Source organism: Battus philenor, unplaced genomic scaffold (genome assembly GCF_028537555.1).
Source record: "Battus philenor isolate CCGP_79_NKW_IND1 unplaced genomic scaffold, ilBatPhil1.0.hap1 SCAF_10, whole genome shotgun sequence".
NCBI classification, from domain to species: domain Eukaryota; kingdom Metazoa; phylum Arthropoda; class Insecta; order Lepidoptera; family Papilionidae; genus Battus; species Battus philenor.
In genome coordinates, this window is record NW_027181662.1 from 2,972,811 (window position 1) to 2,989,152 (window position 16,342).

General features: G+C 37.3%; 1 protein-coding gene across 1 annotated transcript in view; it reads right to left on the bottom strand.

Annotated features, from left to right (window-relative positions):
• Positions 1-4,724: 4,724 nt before the first annotated feature.
• Root (ciliary rootlet coiled-coil, rootletin) overlaps positions 4,725-16,342 on the bottom strand; it is a 56,138-nt gene continuing 44,520 nt past the window's right edge. The window contains exons 24-37 of the mRNA XM_068770000.1: positions 15,546-15,659; positions 14,664-14,868; positions 13,992-14,101; positions 13,581-13,757; positions 13,179-13,286; positions 11,917-12,001; positions 11,201-11,295; positions 10,183-10,411; positions 9,050-9,194; positions 8,071-8,315; positions 7,551-7,705; positions 6,169-6,336; positions 5,562-5,696; positions 4,725-4,861 (exon numbers count right to left, since the gene is read on the bottom strand). Coding sequence (XP_068626101.1) covers positions 4,754-4,861; positions 5,562-5,696; positions 6,169-6,336; positions 7,551-7,705; positions 8,071-8,315; positions 9,050-9,194; positions 10,183-10,411; positions 11,201-11,295; positions 11,917-12,001; positions 13,179-13,286; positions 13,581-13,757; positions 13,992-14,101; positions 14,664-14,868; positions 15,546-15,659 — 2,079 coding nt within the window. The 3' untranslated portion in view covers positions 4,725-4,753. The remainder of the gene's footprint in view (positions 4,862-5,561; positions 5,697-6,168; positions 6,337-7,550; positions 7,706-8,070; positions 8,316-9,049; positions 9,195-10,182; positions 10,412-11,200; positions 11,296-11,916; positions 12,002-13,178; positions 13,287-13,580; positions 13,758-13,991; positions 14,102-14,663; positions 14,869-15,545; positions 15,660-16,342) is intronic.

Below are 16,342 nucleotides of genomic sequence, written 5' to 3' on the forward strand. Positions count from 1 at the left end.
CACCTAATAGGGAAATCGATGACATATTCAAAGTCGCGAGAACTCGCTTGAAACGAGAGACAGGTGATCGTGGATATCTTTTTAGGAGCCCTATGTCTTGCAATGGGCGTCGTAGCTAATATGATGATGAAATCTAATTGAACGTGTTCCTACATGATTTCCTAAGGCTGTCAATATGGAGTAGTGATAAGGAAGTGGTCGCAGTAAACGTAATTTTAATAACTAGACCGTCTTAGAGCTTCGTTAAAATAGCTTGAGCAGGCAAAAAATATTGCGAAAATATTAAAAGTAATTATAATGACAAAACAAAAAGTAATTATAATGAAAAAAAAAATACATTATTCCTTTTTAACGTCAGTCACTTGGTGGGTTATTTGGACAAAAATGAGAGTACAACAACAAAGAGACTGAGGATATTTAAAAACGTAGCCACGTGTAAACTAGTCCTTACAATTTTTGACAATTGTCGACGATCACTAAAATCATCTGTCTCTTTCGCTTGCCTATAAAACGGTGGTTTAATTGTCTTAAATGATAACGAACATAGACCTCCCACGTAGAATTCGAATAAGATCTGTCGGAAAGGGCCTGCGTCCAACGTTTTACGATGACCATATATAAGAAATATTCGCAAGATACCTTAGAACTCTTTTCTTAGTTTTGAATTTAAAAATTTTGTTTTAGCATTCGAATTTTTAGTAGATCATGTACATGATAGATATAATAATATATACAAAAAAAATATTAAATTTCATGTGAAAATAGCAATTGTTTTCTGATCGGGTGTTCCTAGCATAAAAGCGTTCCCTAACCGGTGGTAACTTACTACTTATAATGTTAAAATAATCGACGATCCAAAATCTCATGTAAATTACATCTTGATTAGAGACATTTTCAATTTAAAAAAAAAGTAGAATGTATCTTCGCTTATATACATCAATATATGTATACATCAATATATGGACCGTTTATTTTGAAAGTGGTGTAAGTCCATTTTCTTTTATTTCGAGAAAATTAAAGGTTACTATATTTGTTGATTTAAAAATACAGGCTAATAATATAAGGTCTGGCATTGTTTCCATTGTTTTATCAACATTTAATTTGTTTATATAGATTTGTTTTTGGCTAATTAGACTACGATAACACATATTTATGTGCTGTCAATTGGACTTACAACACTTTCAAAATTAGACAATTGTAAAAATTTCCTCTTTTTGTATAGTATATTTGTCCATTATTTCGCTTAATTTTCTTTATTTGTTGCAAATATTTTTCTTTATTTTGTTCTGCAGAATCCAAGTTTTCAATAACAATATCTTCATCCGATGAAGATTCTATTCTTCTTCTCTTTTTTTCGATTCGTTAATTTATTGTTCCTAGCGGAATTATTTTTATCCTCTGAATATAAGATTATTCTTCTGTTTATATTCACGGGCTTTATGTCTGTGTGAATTTATTTATTATTAAATAAAATAAATATTTCCATTTTCATTGTTATAAGATAATAGTGGTTTACCATCTGTTCTTACATATATCACTATCTGATGTTAATATGAAGTTAGCCATTTTAACAAAAAAATGGCATAATTAACCTAAATTAGCAACTCTTGACACGTAATATAAAATAAATGAAAAATAACAAATCACTGATCGGCATCCATCTACTATACCACATACCTCTGTCAATTTGACTTCACCACTTTCATAATCGATGATTATGCAATTTCATTTACCGACCGATTTTAAGTTGTATAAAACAAGGGATTTTTTTGAGAAATTAAACACGGATTAGTTATATATAAAAAATTTACATTAAATTAAGGATGAATTACGTGATAGCTCATTTTTCTCAAAAATGGACTTACACCACTTTCAAAATAAACGGTCCATATATTATGTTATTGTGTTACCTTTGCTATAAAGACACAAAACACGCCTAGTCATCACGTCTCACGTCGACGCGTCATTAGTCTAATTACCAAGAAGCATATCGTCATCACAGTGTCCCGTGCACTGGACACATGACAAATAATAACTAATAAATTACTATTTAAAACATGAATCATTTATATTCAACTACTCACACGTTTGTATTTAGAATACCCGCAAAAAATAATTATAATTATACGATTACATACAGTCTTATATATAATTTACACTGTATGCTTTAATATAGGTTTGCCACTGCTAACAAAGAGATTTCCAGAGGATGGGTAGCAGGGACCTCCGCGTATCACAACCCCACACTGTGACAGCCAATCGTGGCGATTATTATACTACGAATTGTTATAAATCAATCATATATATATATATATATATATATATATATATATATATATATCGATATGTACCTATATGATTTGTACCTGATTCTTTTCGTTATATATAAGATAGGAATTTAGATATCATTTTAATACAGGATGATTGGTTATAAGTGTGTGCTTTAAAGGGGTGAATGAATAGCACATTTGTCAGCAAAAGGATTTTAAGGTTTTATACCTATTTCCAATCACCTGTATAAAGTAATCACTCTGAAATATATTACATTATTTTAATTCTTTCTATTAAAATGCGACATGTCAATAACTTCAAAAGTTAATTTAAAAACGTAATAATCTAAAGTTTTAAATGATTTTTATTTTGTCATTATATTTTAATTTCTTATCATTGAAACCATTGATTTTTAGATAGGCTGTTGTACCGTACATTAATTGACGGCAAATGTCCTATACATTGTCCGTTTTAGAGCTTTAACACCTGTAACTAATCACACAGAGACAAAATATTATTGACAAATGTTGGGGCTTTACTTCTACTTTTCAGCTTACACAGACCTCCGCCAAAGATCACCACGATGTCTGGTCTTCCGCCGCCCGTATCCAGCGACTTCCCACAACCTTAACTATGACGCCGGTCTGCCTAGTGGAGAGACCTCCTCCAAACCTCCAAGTCTTCATAGATACAGGGTCGTGGTGGCTATTTGGGAATCTTTCGGCCCAAAATGTCAATTACACAAGCTGCCCCGCACGCTGCGACTTTATACTAGAAATTCTTGGAGCTACATTTGTAACTTTGGTTCTTCTACGAAACTTCGAGCTTCGCTCTACCCTTTACTCTTTACATGACCTAGACCAGTGTTTCCCAACCATTTTTATACCATGCCCCACCTAAGTTTTTTCAAAATTCTTATGCCCAGCATTTCAAATTTATTTTGTATACATTTACATTTAATTTAGAATTTGCTTTTAACTTTAAACTTGACATCTGGCATTGCATTTAAATGGCCTGGAGCGGAAGGCTAATACTCATATTGATTCCATTTTCGAATTGCCCCCCTAAAAAATCAAATTACCCATTTGTGCGGCGTGGGCCTCACGTTGGGAAACACTGACCTGGACATACCCGTTTTTAAGGGGCGGCTGCCCGTGTGACCGCGAACAGTGTGAGCAAACCGAAGTTGAATCCGGATCCTTGGTTCGCCTGTGATACACGTTGCCATCTCAAGTCGCATATACATAACTTCAACACTACACAGCTCTACTCGGGCAGAGCTACTTCTTGCAACTGGAACGCACCCATCCAGCTTTTGTTTTATTTTTAAGTTCACGGACCCTACTGCTCCGTTAACTCAGTTTCGATGAAGCTGTAAAAGCCCCCGGACTAACAGCATCAACATCGAGAATAAGCAAATTGAGCATTGTTATTTAAGCTTTACTAGCGTTTTAAAATTATTTAAAATTAGATAGAGATACGTAATTCATTGTGTTTTAATTTTTCAACATTTCCTCAATCATCGATATAATTTTTACGGACTGCTTCCACACCCAAGCGATATCCCGAGATAAAATGAACGTGATGTCGACAGCGAGAAACAAAACACAGGAATACGCTTACTAGAGGTTCTAAAACACTGCTATTGTTTCTACGATTGATAATTTTAGTTTCTACAACATTGTTGGGTTGTTCTAATTTATGTATAGTCCGGTTTTATTGTCCGTGCGCCGATGCCCTTTGCAAATATTTACAGTGGAACATCTGGCGTGTGACGTCACGCAAGCGATGCCGTACGTCGTCGCGTTGGTCCGGGGACCCGCCTGCCCGGTGACTACACCGTATAGGCGTGCGATTGATTGAACTTTACTATCCATATATATAATTGTGATACTACTATACTTTATTCATACGTATTGACGTGTATTTTTGTCGATTGTTTTAACATCATAAGTAGTAAACCACCGATCCACGGAATGTTTCCTTTAAACAATTTTTGAAATATACATTATAATATCAATCTTGTAAATGAGTCAAGAAACCAAGTTCCATGCATTAAGATGGACTAAAAACTCTTGATTGCTATAAGATTTCTTTAATAATATACTTTTGATTTCAAATTTAAATATTTAAAAAGTAATGTTTAAGATATCTTGCAGAACTTTAATTATAGAGTACACTCAGACCCTTGAAGGAAATAATTTTTTGAAAACGGAACCTATGTGATAAGAGTTTCTTTTTATTTCTTGCACTTATCATAGGTCTTGGCGAAAAGGGAGGTAGAAACTTACCACCTGCACTGAAATGGTAGTCATTACGTTTTCTTATACCCCCTCCTTTCTCACATGTCAACGAATATATAAAAAGGACCCCCTAATACAAAGCGCAATTATCGCTGTACCACCTCAAATACAAAGCTGTAAGTAATTATAAATATCAATATTGCTTACCAATTAAAAAATCTTTGGTCCGTCCAATGTAATTATTTTGAAGACTCGTAGCTGTCATTGAGCGGAGGCAGGCTGTGTGTGAGCGTGCTGTCCAGCTTCCTCGCTTCATGCTCCAGCGTGTACGAGTCGAGTGCAGGGTCCTGGGATAAACACGCGAATATGAGTGAAAGTGTAGACAATTCAAATTCTTCTTCTTTTGTGCCGCTGCAAGACCTAGGTCTCCCCCACAGATCGCCATGATGACCAGTCTTGCTCTGCCCGCATCCAGCGTTTACCAGCGACCTTAACTATCTTCTCGATGCACATAATGAGGGGGAAGTGGGGGGGGGGCTCATATCTCGTCGCCACACGAGAATCCTTCGGCATAAGATTTACACCGGATTGACATGCCATCAAGCTCTAAGAGCTCTACATGATCGCACCATAGAGTTATCTTCCGCAAGGGTCTCCAAGAGAAAAACACGGTTTCGGGTGACACTTCTAACCGCTCCTTCGACTCAATAAGGCCCAAGAGCGTTAAAATCTCGACTTAGCTGGCTGTTACTATCTGGCTACATTACTACTACTTCGAAAAACGACATCAAGATCAAGAAGAAGAGAAGAGAATGAAATTCCAGCAACTTCTTTATATAAACATCGTCACTTCATCGCTCCAGTGCTATAAATAAGCTTCCCCCATTTATTTACAACAGTTGAAAAAGTCCTGTATACATCGTCTTCGGGCGACTTCATCAAGGTGTGTCCACTTTATAGGTGGATGTCCTCCAAGCCTTTATGGTGCTTTCATGTATGTGTATCCTTGTAAGAAATGCGTGGTCTTGTCTATTTGTGTATGTCCACCTGTGAGACTGCCCGCAGCGAGTCGCCCAATGCGCTGCGCAGGCGCTGAACGTCTCGCGCCGCTCGTCCGCTGCGCGCCACGTACGCCTGCCTGCGACGAAGCTCCGCCGCCAGCTGGGACCGGAGTTGGGAAGCCTGTATATACAGGGTGATTGGTTATAGGTGTAAAAGCTTTTAACGAGTGAATATATATAGCCCATTTTCTGTCATTTTATATGTGGTGCATCTTAATCCAAAATCAATGGTTTAGTACTATAACGTAATAATAGTATAGTATAAAAGTGTTCAAAATTAAAATTAAGTATTATTTACTATCTGTCCCCGCAGACTTTGTTCTACCAGAAGTTATTGGCATGTCGTCTTATAATAGAAAAAAGTAATTAATGTAAAATATTTCAGTACAAACATTTTATACAGGATGATTAGAAATATGTGTAAAAGCTATTACACCTATAACTAATCATTCTGCATATTTAAACATTTTTACTATTTATTTTTTATTCCACTGTTGGTACACAGTTTCTTCATAAAGAATGGTAGGGACGTAATCACTATATCCCGTATTTTTATGCTTGGAGTAAACCTTAAAAGGCGTATAGTGGTGCACCTGGTTTTCCAGTCGTGCAATCTGCTGGCGATGGCTGGCTTCCCGTGCCTCCAGCAACCGTTCCGCCTGCAGCGCCGCCTGCCTGTAATGCTCCACATCCTCTCGACGCGATGGACCGCCAGACAATTCGCTCAGGAACCGGTTCCGGGCGACCGACAGCTCTGCTTCCTAATACATGCAACTTCTATGTTAATAATCTTTTCATATAAACAGACTCTTACAAAAAACCGATAAGCAAATAGCCATCGATCTGGTCACATGTTTAAGTATCAAAGAATCTACCATCTAAGCAGCCAAATAGAAGATCTAGCTACTTCTACCCCTTAATTTGGTCTTCCTATATAGTTCCATGCTTGCAGTTCCTTGGCTCATGCCATGACAGAAATCTATAGCCGTGAAATATTCCTTCACTGCTTAGTTCTTCGAATCACAAATCTAATTTCGTTCATTCTTTTTTTCTTGTCTTAAAAACAAACTGTAATAAACTTCCCCTCGACATTAGAGAGTACGCAAACCGGTATATGTTTAAATAGAAGCTTCGAGAACTGTTGGCGGAACAACCGTCATACCATATGCACATATATCAGACTATTATATACATACTATACATTATAATTAATTTATTTGAATTATCTATAATTTCCTAACTTCTGTTAAGAAAGTGTTAATGTGTCAATGACTTGTTTGACTTGTAAAGTTGAGCAATGTCAATATTGAGGAGTTCAATTTAATTCTAGATCATATAAAATCGGATTCTTCTCGCATTCTTCTTTTAACATACAAAAGTAATTACTATGTGTGATTCAAACTGGAGAATAATAATATTATCGTCGTTTCAACCCATAGACGGCCCACTGCATGGCATAGCTCTCCCCTAAAGATACCGCACCGCCCACCAGCCCGCTGATAAATGCATATGCGGCAAACAATGCGAATCATAAAACCGCCACCACCAAATTACTCAACATGTGTTTCACGCCTCCACCGGGCATCTTCAGGAGTTATGTTACACCGATTAGTGCCAAACACCGAGTCTATATAGTGTATGTATATATATATATATATATATATAATCGCCTCGTTTGGCAGGCGGGTTGGCGATTGCAATCTGATATTATAGTACCAGAAGACACTGCTGACCATCATCTAGAAATCTATTTATGAGCAGTGCACAACTAATGCACTTTGTGAATTATATAATTTTGCATCCCGAGAATCGAACCCGTGCAACCCGGAATCGCAAGTCTTAGTGTATTTTCAATAAACCAACATTTTGATAACATTAACACCATGTACATTATATATATTAAACAGAAACCAAAAGCTTACCGTTGCTACCAAAATCCATTGAAAAAGAAATTGTACTTTACATCCAAGGTTACCTTGTCAGAGAGTTCCTTCTCCAGGCGTCTTATCTTCATTCGCAGCTCCCTGTTCTCCAGCTCGAGCATATTCAGATCGGTGCTGAAGCCTTTGCCCTTGCACGTGCACGGCGTCTCTTTAGTCTCGCGGACCGACTCCTTCGTTGAATCCGGACCTGTTGTATGATAAATCAATTAATATTTTTTTTAAAGCACATCTTATTCCTTCATGTGTATGACTTTACGCAAATAATGTTCTACAAAATATTATAAGCCTTCCATTACTTAGTTATATAATTATGAATCTCCATTTTCTTGTCATGCTAACGTTCCAATATGAAAGTAATTTGAAAATGGACTTGACACTTACCCTATCGCTTAAATATTGAAACGTATGTTACATAAGGGGCCTAAGAATGTTAAACTGCACTAGTAGATTTTTTTAGCTTCGTCATGTTCTAACTTATTTAATATTTTTATACACCCCACAAAAATAGTGGAGGGTAAAGGGACACTGCGTTAAAGTGAAAGCCTTATTGACCTGAGTCTAGGTCGCTGTAGTATAGCGGTTTGTCGCGCTCGTGGCTCTTGGAGCGCAGGGCGGGCGGTGGTGGCGCGACTCGACGCTCGCCGCCCAGCCGCCGCACGGAATCGCGCAGCGCTTCGTTCTGCGCGCGCAGCTCGGCACGTTCGCGTTGCAGGGCGTGCAGCTCGCGCTCCAGCTCACCGTCGCCGCTCTCCTTGCCGTCCCACGTCGACATGCGCAGCTGCGACTCCAGCCCGGACCTGGTGTCATCCATTAATACTTCATCTTTACAAACTTCACCCAAATGTTTTGTACACGCTTCATTTGGTGGGGAAAAAATACTTTGGATTTATAGTAAATTAGAAGACATGGACAACTTTGAAAAATAGTGAAAAATGAAAACTCTTAATATTTCCCTAAATAACCTTGTTAAAGAAGTAATTATGAATCAAGACGTTCTAAGGCTGAAATGATGATAAGATCATTTACAAAGACAACTTATGTACATTATGGCAAGAATACCAGAAGAACGCTATTAATCACAAGAATAAGTTTGAATCCCCTTTTTAAATTAATTAGTTGGTAAGGGCCAGAAGTTTCCGGTAGACGCGGCACGGGAATGCCCCCCACTCCCTGGACTGGCTATATAAAATAGCACAGCGTGAGAGAAGATCGCGTGGCGATTCCTGACCGAGAGATACAATAGTCCCCCGCATAGCGCAGAGGGCGATCACTGAGTGGAAATCCACACAACCCTGTCTTCCCTCACAAACACAGAACCAAAAAAGAGGCCCACCATTAGATGGATCGAGGACATAGTTACCGGTCATTATGGAGATCTATGAAGAGGGCCCATGCCTTGTAGTGGAAGCCAATCGGCTGATATTATGAATATTAAGTTATATAAAATATCAACACGTGCTAAAAGTTTAGTAAAGGTAGTTGGTCATCTTGACGTTGATTTATGGGACATTGTCGTTATAGACAAAGATACCTTTGCACTTCGACGTTAGCCAACTGGTTGGTGAGGCGGTGCACCTGGTCTTCCAGCGTTGAGTTGATTCTCTTCAGCTCGCCCAGAGCCGACTTAGCGCTCTCTAACTTCTCAGACAGCACCCGACGCTCGTTCTCACAGTTGGCTAATGTTTAGACATAAAATTAGTTAAAACAATAAAAATATATGTATACTTATGTACTTTTTAGACATGGAAGGTATCCAAATACATAAAACTGGTAAAATACACGACTATACGTACAGTATGTTTATTTTTGTAATTAAAATATGCTTTCTACCTATTTATACCTAAACCAAGTTGGAATTGCATGTCCTGGACATTTAGCAGTAACCATGAGGTGTCTCTAAGGAAATTCACAGCCTGTATACAGCTATAACAATATCACATATAACAATTACATACATAATTTATATATTTATTTATTCATTCAGCCATTTTTCGACTCGGATTATTTTTAAATTGCTTTATTTATTATTTATACAACTTTTTTTAAAATTTCATTACCGACGCCGACGTATTCTTTTTACTCTTGCTTTCTTGACAGAATATTCATGTTTGTAGTTGTTGCATGGCCATGTTTCACTTCCCTCCCTGTATATGTATACAGGATGAATGGTTATAGATTTAAAAGCTTTGAATGGGTACACTATCAACAAAATCATTGGTTTTAGGAATAATAAATCACGAAAATATAATATAAATAATATAAAGTATTGAAAATTAAATTCAATTATTGTTTAGTATCCATGTACTGGCTATTTACTGCCAAAAGTTATTGGTCTGGCGCATTTTAATACAAAAAGTATATTAATGTAACATATTTCAAAGTGATCATTTTATACAGGTACTGTTAATAGGTGTAAAAGCTTTAAATCTTTATATATATAGCTTATAGGTTCCATTTAAGGCTTTTCCACCAACTACCTATATAAACGAATATTCATTAACTTAATTAGTTAGTACCTCCAACTAAACTCTATCTTAGTGACGCTTCCTTTGCAGAGCAGTCCTGACCATAGTCATTACCTAACTATCATAGCCCTCCTACCATCTTTTCCTTCCTCTACGTCTACATATAGAGATGTCGAACAGCAGCTATGATACCACTCACCAACATTCTTCTGTATCTGTCTGAGCTTGTCAAGCGCGTTGTGCTCATGGTTCTTGGTGTCGTTGAGCGCGCGTTGAGTCTTGCTCAACTCTGCACGAAGCTCGCTTTCGGCAGCTGCAGCCTTCTGTAACGAGGTGGACAGCTGCTCCACGGTGCCCTTCAGCGAGGTGCAGCGGTCCTCCAGCGATGCGACCGTTCGTTGGTAACCTTCGCAACGCTCTTGCAGTTTCTGCACATAGAATTTGTTTCTTAAAATTTATTTAGGCTAAAGACTTTTTTCTATTTTCTTTGCAAGATCCAATCAGAAAAGAGAAGAAAGTGGAGAGTGACAGTGGAGAGGCCACATATCGTGCAGAACAGATGGCTACTAAGCCCTAAGAAGGTTCCTAACCTTAAGGTTCTGAAAAGGAGACGCTGGTTGCAAGTTGCTTTTAAGCAGTCCTATTAAAATGTATAAGTCGTGCGTCGTGTGGACATGGTCCATGTGATGATGAAGAAGTTTCTTCTGGCTTCAAGAAAAGAATCTTCTGGATGTTCAAAACACCCTGTCCCCTGCGCATGACAGGGTTACATGGAATACCCATTAAAACTTCTAATTACTTGTACTTTGCTTAGGGACCCCGTTAGCTCCTTTTTATATTTTGACCAACACACTGATCATCACGATATCTAAAGAACCGAAGGGCTTGAACAGCTTAAATTCACGGTAAGAAGGTACTTTCGCCGAGTAGATATCAGCTTGGAACGAATTTCAGGAAATTCCTGACATAAGGGTGGAGGGTTATTTAAAAAAAAATCTTTCATCGCTCATTAGTTCTTGATACTTGATCAAAATGTTTGTTATCTTAGTATAAATTACCATAAATGAAAACACCCGAAACGAGGGACATCTAGTATGTTTCATAAGTCAAAACGCTATTAGTTTACACGCCGATAGATGGCGCTAGTGACATATTATGGCACTGCTATACAAGACACATATATTGTGGTGTTGTTGATAATGTGAGGGGTAAAAGACCTTGAAGGCTGCTTCGCGGTCCCTGGCTGCGACAGCTGCGCGCTGCACGTCGCCCTCCAGTTGTGCGCGACGTACATCCAGGCGTGCAGCGCGACCTGCACAAACAACCTGCAATCTTTAAAGGACTGAACGTACAGCTGAACATGTGAATTAATGTATGGTACACTTTATCCAGAAATCATTGGTTTCCAAAGTAGTAAACCACTTATTGATAGTATAGAAAAATGCGTTTACATAATGCAGATTATTATATAGTAATATTACTACCTATCTCTGCAGACTTTACTCCCAGAAGTTATTATCCCGTGGAATTCTAACAGAATAATTAAATTAATGTTACATATTTAAATGATCACTTTATATTGAGTGATTAGGAATAGGTGTGAAATCTTTTAAGCTTTTAGGTGCCGAATAAACTATAGATCGACATACACCAATGGTAAATACATAGAACTGTTTCATCATGTTTTCTCTAAAAACATACTAGATGGCACTAGGCATTAAGCCTCATATATGTAGGGCTGATTTACCGACATTTTATTCTCTTCAAAAGTACTAATTAAATAAATATCACAAAAATTGTGTTTCTTTTTCCTGGACCTTGAAGAGCAGTTTACCATCATCTGCACCAACTTTTTTACCAATAACCAATCACCCTGCATGTGTGATAGTGGTTTAAAAATATGAAGTGATGAAGATTAGGTGAAGAAATTGACCTTCAGCTGCAGCCAACGCCTCTCTCAACTGGCCAACCTCTTGCACACGCTCGGCGAGCTGCACGCGGAGACTTTCAGATTTATTCTGGAATATCAGATAAATAGATTAATTTGTTACATAAATATTAATTTGTACTACATATTATCACAAATATTTTGTAAGGATATAAATGATTAAATTTAACTCAGACTTGTACAACTTATGCGGAAGTATATATATATTATAACATATATAGATTAACGTAAAAAAATTGTTATATAATATTAGTGCATATAAAAACGTAATTAAATATTTTACCGAACAACACTGATATATAAATATTACACATTTTTAATACTTTAAAGGAAATAATAATTAAAATAACAATAATAAACGAAAAAAGAATATTTAGATATCCCCTCCGTAGTACCGACTACACTCACTCCTTCGCAATACAATCTGTTCTTATCTATAACGTGCTTCACCTTCATATAAGTATGATCAGGAATCGTATGATAAATAATGATCAGCTTTCAAAGCGAAGGTTTGAAAGCTGTTGCTTGACAAGCTGACGGAATCTTCACAACAGTTCGATTTTACTACATATATATATATATATATATATATATATATATATAGTGACTGGAGCCTTTCAAAAAACTAAATAATAATCGGGAGTTAGTGTATTTGAATATGACCGATAGATAGAAGATACTTAAAAAAAAGTGCCTTTTTCATTTTTTTATTAGAACATCAATAATTTTTTTAGAATAAATCTTATATCCAACAGTGCACTTTAAACATAAATGTGGCGGATCAATAGAATTCGGACAATATGCAGTCACCTTCTTTGCCTTATATTTAACAATGTTTAAGTTCTAACTAAATGAGTATTGCAATCGATTAATTTTTCGGCCAAATAGACAACATCAGTTATCCATGTAAATCGTGTGGCCTCTAAGTAGAATATTGCTGTAAAAAACACTTGCAGGAGTTATGCATGGTTCATTTGGGTTTTTTTTCCAAATATATTTGAAATAGGTATGTATGTCCACGGTCGGAATATGTTTTCAATATTTTGATGGCGTATTTATGTTGTTTTGGTGACCACCAATACAATAAGGTAAACTACAAAAATTGCTGTGGCATCTTGGACAAAAAAATTATTTCAACGTGACAGTCAAAATGTTAACTGATAGAAAATGCCTCCAGTATTCAGTTCGCTGCACATTAAATATGTAAGTATTTTAAATAATAAAAAAATATATTACTATTTAGATACCTCATTCTGAACCTTCTCTTCTGTGACGGAGCTCAACGCCGCCTCTAAGCTAGTAATCTTGTCCCTCAAGTTGTTGACCTCTGTCGTCTTTGTTTGGATCGATTCGTTCTGTGAACAACAATTACATTTCCTTTTATATTCACTAACCTCTCAATTGGTGATACTCTAATCGAGATAAATTAAAGTAGTATACTACTGATATTATTACATGTAATGGTACCTATACATATGATTACGTGGCGGTACGGAAATGCATGAGTACACAACGGTACATATACGCTTGTGTACATAACGGTACGTATATGCATGAGTACATTACGGTACGTAAAAGTATAAAAGTACAAAACAGTATGTTTACACCCATGAGTACGTAGCGGTATGTATATACGTGTGAGTACGTACCAGAGCGTTGAGCTGCGCTTCTTTCTGTCCAACTGCACTCTGCAGCCGCGAGCGCTCTTCCTGCAGCCCGCGCAGGTTGCTGCTCAACGACTGCAGCTTGCCCTCGCCCTTGCCCTGCTGCTCTGTCGCCTCCTTTAACTGCTTCTTCAGCGCTTGCATTTGCGACTTGTAATCATCCTGAAACGAAACGTGGTCTCCTACTTAGGGTTTTATTGACTCACATACCAGATCTTCAAGTTCCTCAAGAATATTTACGAAATAAAGATCTGAACACGAATAATCGACATAGTTGTGCAAATTGCCGCATAGAACAAATGACGCAGGATGTTTATTTCTACACTGCTTCCTCTACCGTGCTTCACATTGTTAATATACATCGTAATAGAATGAAATATGAACTGCAAGTCTCACCTTCTCCCTCTCTATCTGACAGACTTCGTGCATCAGATTACGAACTCCCTTCTTGATGAGCTCAGGATCGACGTCTATTATCTCGTTCCGGTCTTCCGAATGATCGCGCCCTGAAACGAATTTATTTTTCTTTTATGACCTATTTATCAGTTTTGATGTACCTATAAAATTCTGGTTGTTTCATGATGTTCTATTATGATGTCCAGATTCACACCTATCAGATTATTATTGAAAATTGTACAGCTATCGTCATCTTTGAAAAAAAATCCCTGAGGACTTATTGGTTAAATAAATGTATTAATTGATGAAATCTTGAGGTAGTAAAGACTTACGACTCTCGCGATCCGTATTAATGGTCCAAATGCTTTATCTTATTAGGACTGTGTTTTGTCTAATAAATATCATAATAATATTTATTATTGTCCGTATTTCCACGAGCAGTGGTTGTGTGCGGAGTGTACTTCTGTGCGGGTTTACTCGTGCTGTGTGGGGTGAACGTCTTCCATGCAGGGTGTACCTCTAGTGCGAGGTGTACCTATATGCGAAGTGTACCCCTGTACGAGATGTACCTCTTTGCAGGGAGTACCTTTGTGCTGGCCGTGCCTCTATGCGATGAGTACGTCTGTGCAGGGTGAACCCTCTGTGCTGGATGTATCTTTGTGAGGTCTGTACCTCTGTGGGGGCTGTATCGACGCGCAGGGCTAGCCATGCGACGGCGCGCGGTTGCCAGGCTGCCGTCGGGCTGCACGCCGCACACTCGCCGCAGCGTGTGCGCTACAGATGACAACCGCGCCTCCGCCTCGCGCCGCGCCGCCGAGCACTGCGACAGCGACGCCTCTGTCGCACGCGACCGGCTCTCGCAAGCGGACAGGCGAGTCTGTTTGACATAATAAATAATTTCAAAGATATTAGCATAGTCACATTATACTTGCAATATATTAACGATAACCTAATGTATGTAAATAAAATTCAATTAAGTAAAATTAAGTCTAACAGTGATCTCCATCAACGTAATCTTAGGAAGAATAAAAATAAACTTGCTGTACACGGTATTACGCTTCATAAAGCATTTCACTCATATAACAAACTACGAATCTACGAAGTAAATTTATCTCTTTGTAAATTCAAGGAATTTATTATTTACTGGCTCTGCTGTACGGCAAATCCACTCCATTTTAGAGTATATTCATGATAAACATGTTTAAAAATGAATTATTCTGATTTTACGGACAATTTTTTCCTAATATAATAATAAATACAAAAACTCTACAAGTTTTTGGTTACTTTTTTTCAGCAGATGGCATGTTACGTATTAAAGTAAACTTAATTTTAAACTAGCGGTTATAAATTATTGTTATGATTTTATATAATGAAGCTATTTTGACTTTGACTTTGTCGTATTAGTACCTGTTGATATCTCGTCTTTTTTAACGAATTCATAGATTCCGAAGTGTTAAGGGAGTTGAGTGCAAAAAGCAGGAGACAGCTCGAGCTGCTAATTATCATTTATTACCAGATTGGTTTATCTAAATGATAGTGAAAATTATCTCTGACCTTCAGCTCCTGTATTTGCTGTGTGGCGTCCGCAAGACACACCTCCAGGTTGTGCTTCAACTCTTCAAGTCGACGCTCTTTAGACCGACAATCTTCCAAACGTATCACCAGCTCCTATGAACAGGTTTATTATTAGAAATCGTTTATTTCGTAGAAATATTTATACTACATAGTAACAATCTTCTAATATATAAAATTCTCGTGTCACGGTGTTCGAACTTGAACTCCTCTGAAACGGCTTGACCGATTTTTACCAAATTTTATATGCGTATTTAGTAGGTCTGAGAATCGGCTACTATCTATTTTTCATACCCCTAAGTGATAAGGGTTGTTCATCCTTAAAAAAAAAAATTATTTTTTTGACGAAATTTTTTGTTTTTATTTTTTTTTTTTTTGATACAACATACAAAAATACATACAACCCTAAATTTTCACCCCTCTACGATCAACCTTTATTTTTAAATTGAAAATAAAAAATATTTTTTTTGCAAAACAACGTTTGCGGGATCAGCTAGTATATTTATAATAGTATCGTCTGTATGTATTACAATAGCGATAGCCCAGTGGTAGAGGACTGAGACTTGCTTAATCTTATATAATTCACACTTTGTGCATTAATTATATAAGATTGCTACTGCTCACAAAACATGTTTCTAGAGGATAAGCAGCAGCGTCCTCTGCGTTCCATAATATCACAATGCCATCGCCAATCCGCCTGCTGATCGTGGCGATTGTGCTGTTGCCCCTATGTACATATCTGGGGAAAGTCTATGTCTTGCAGAGGCCATCTAAGGGTT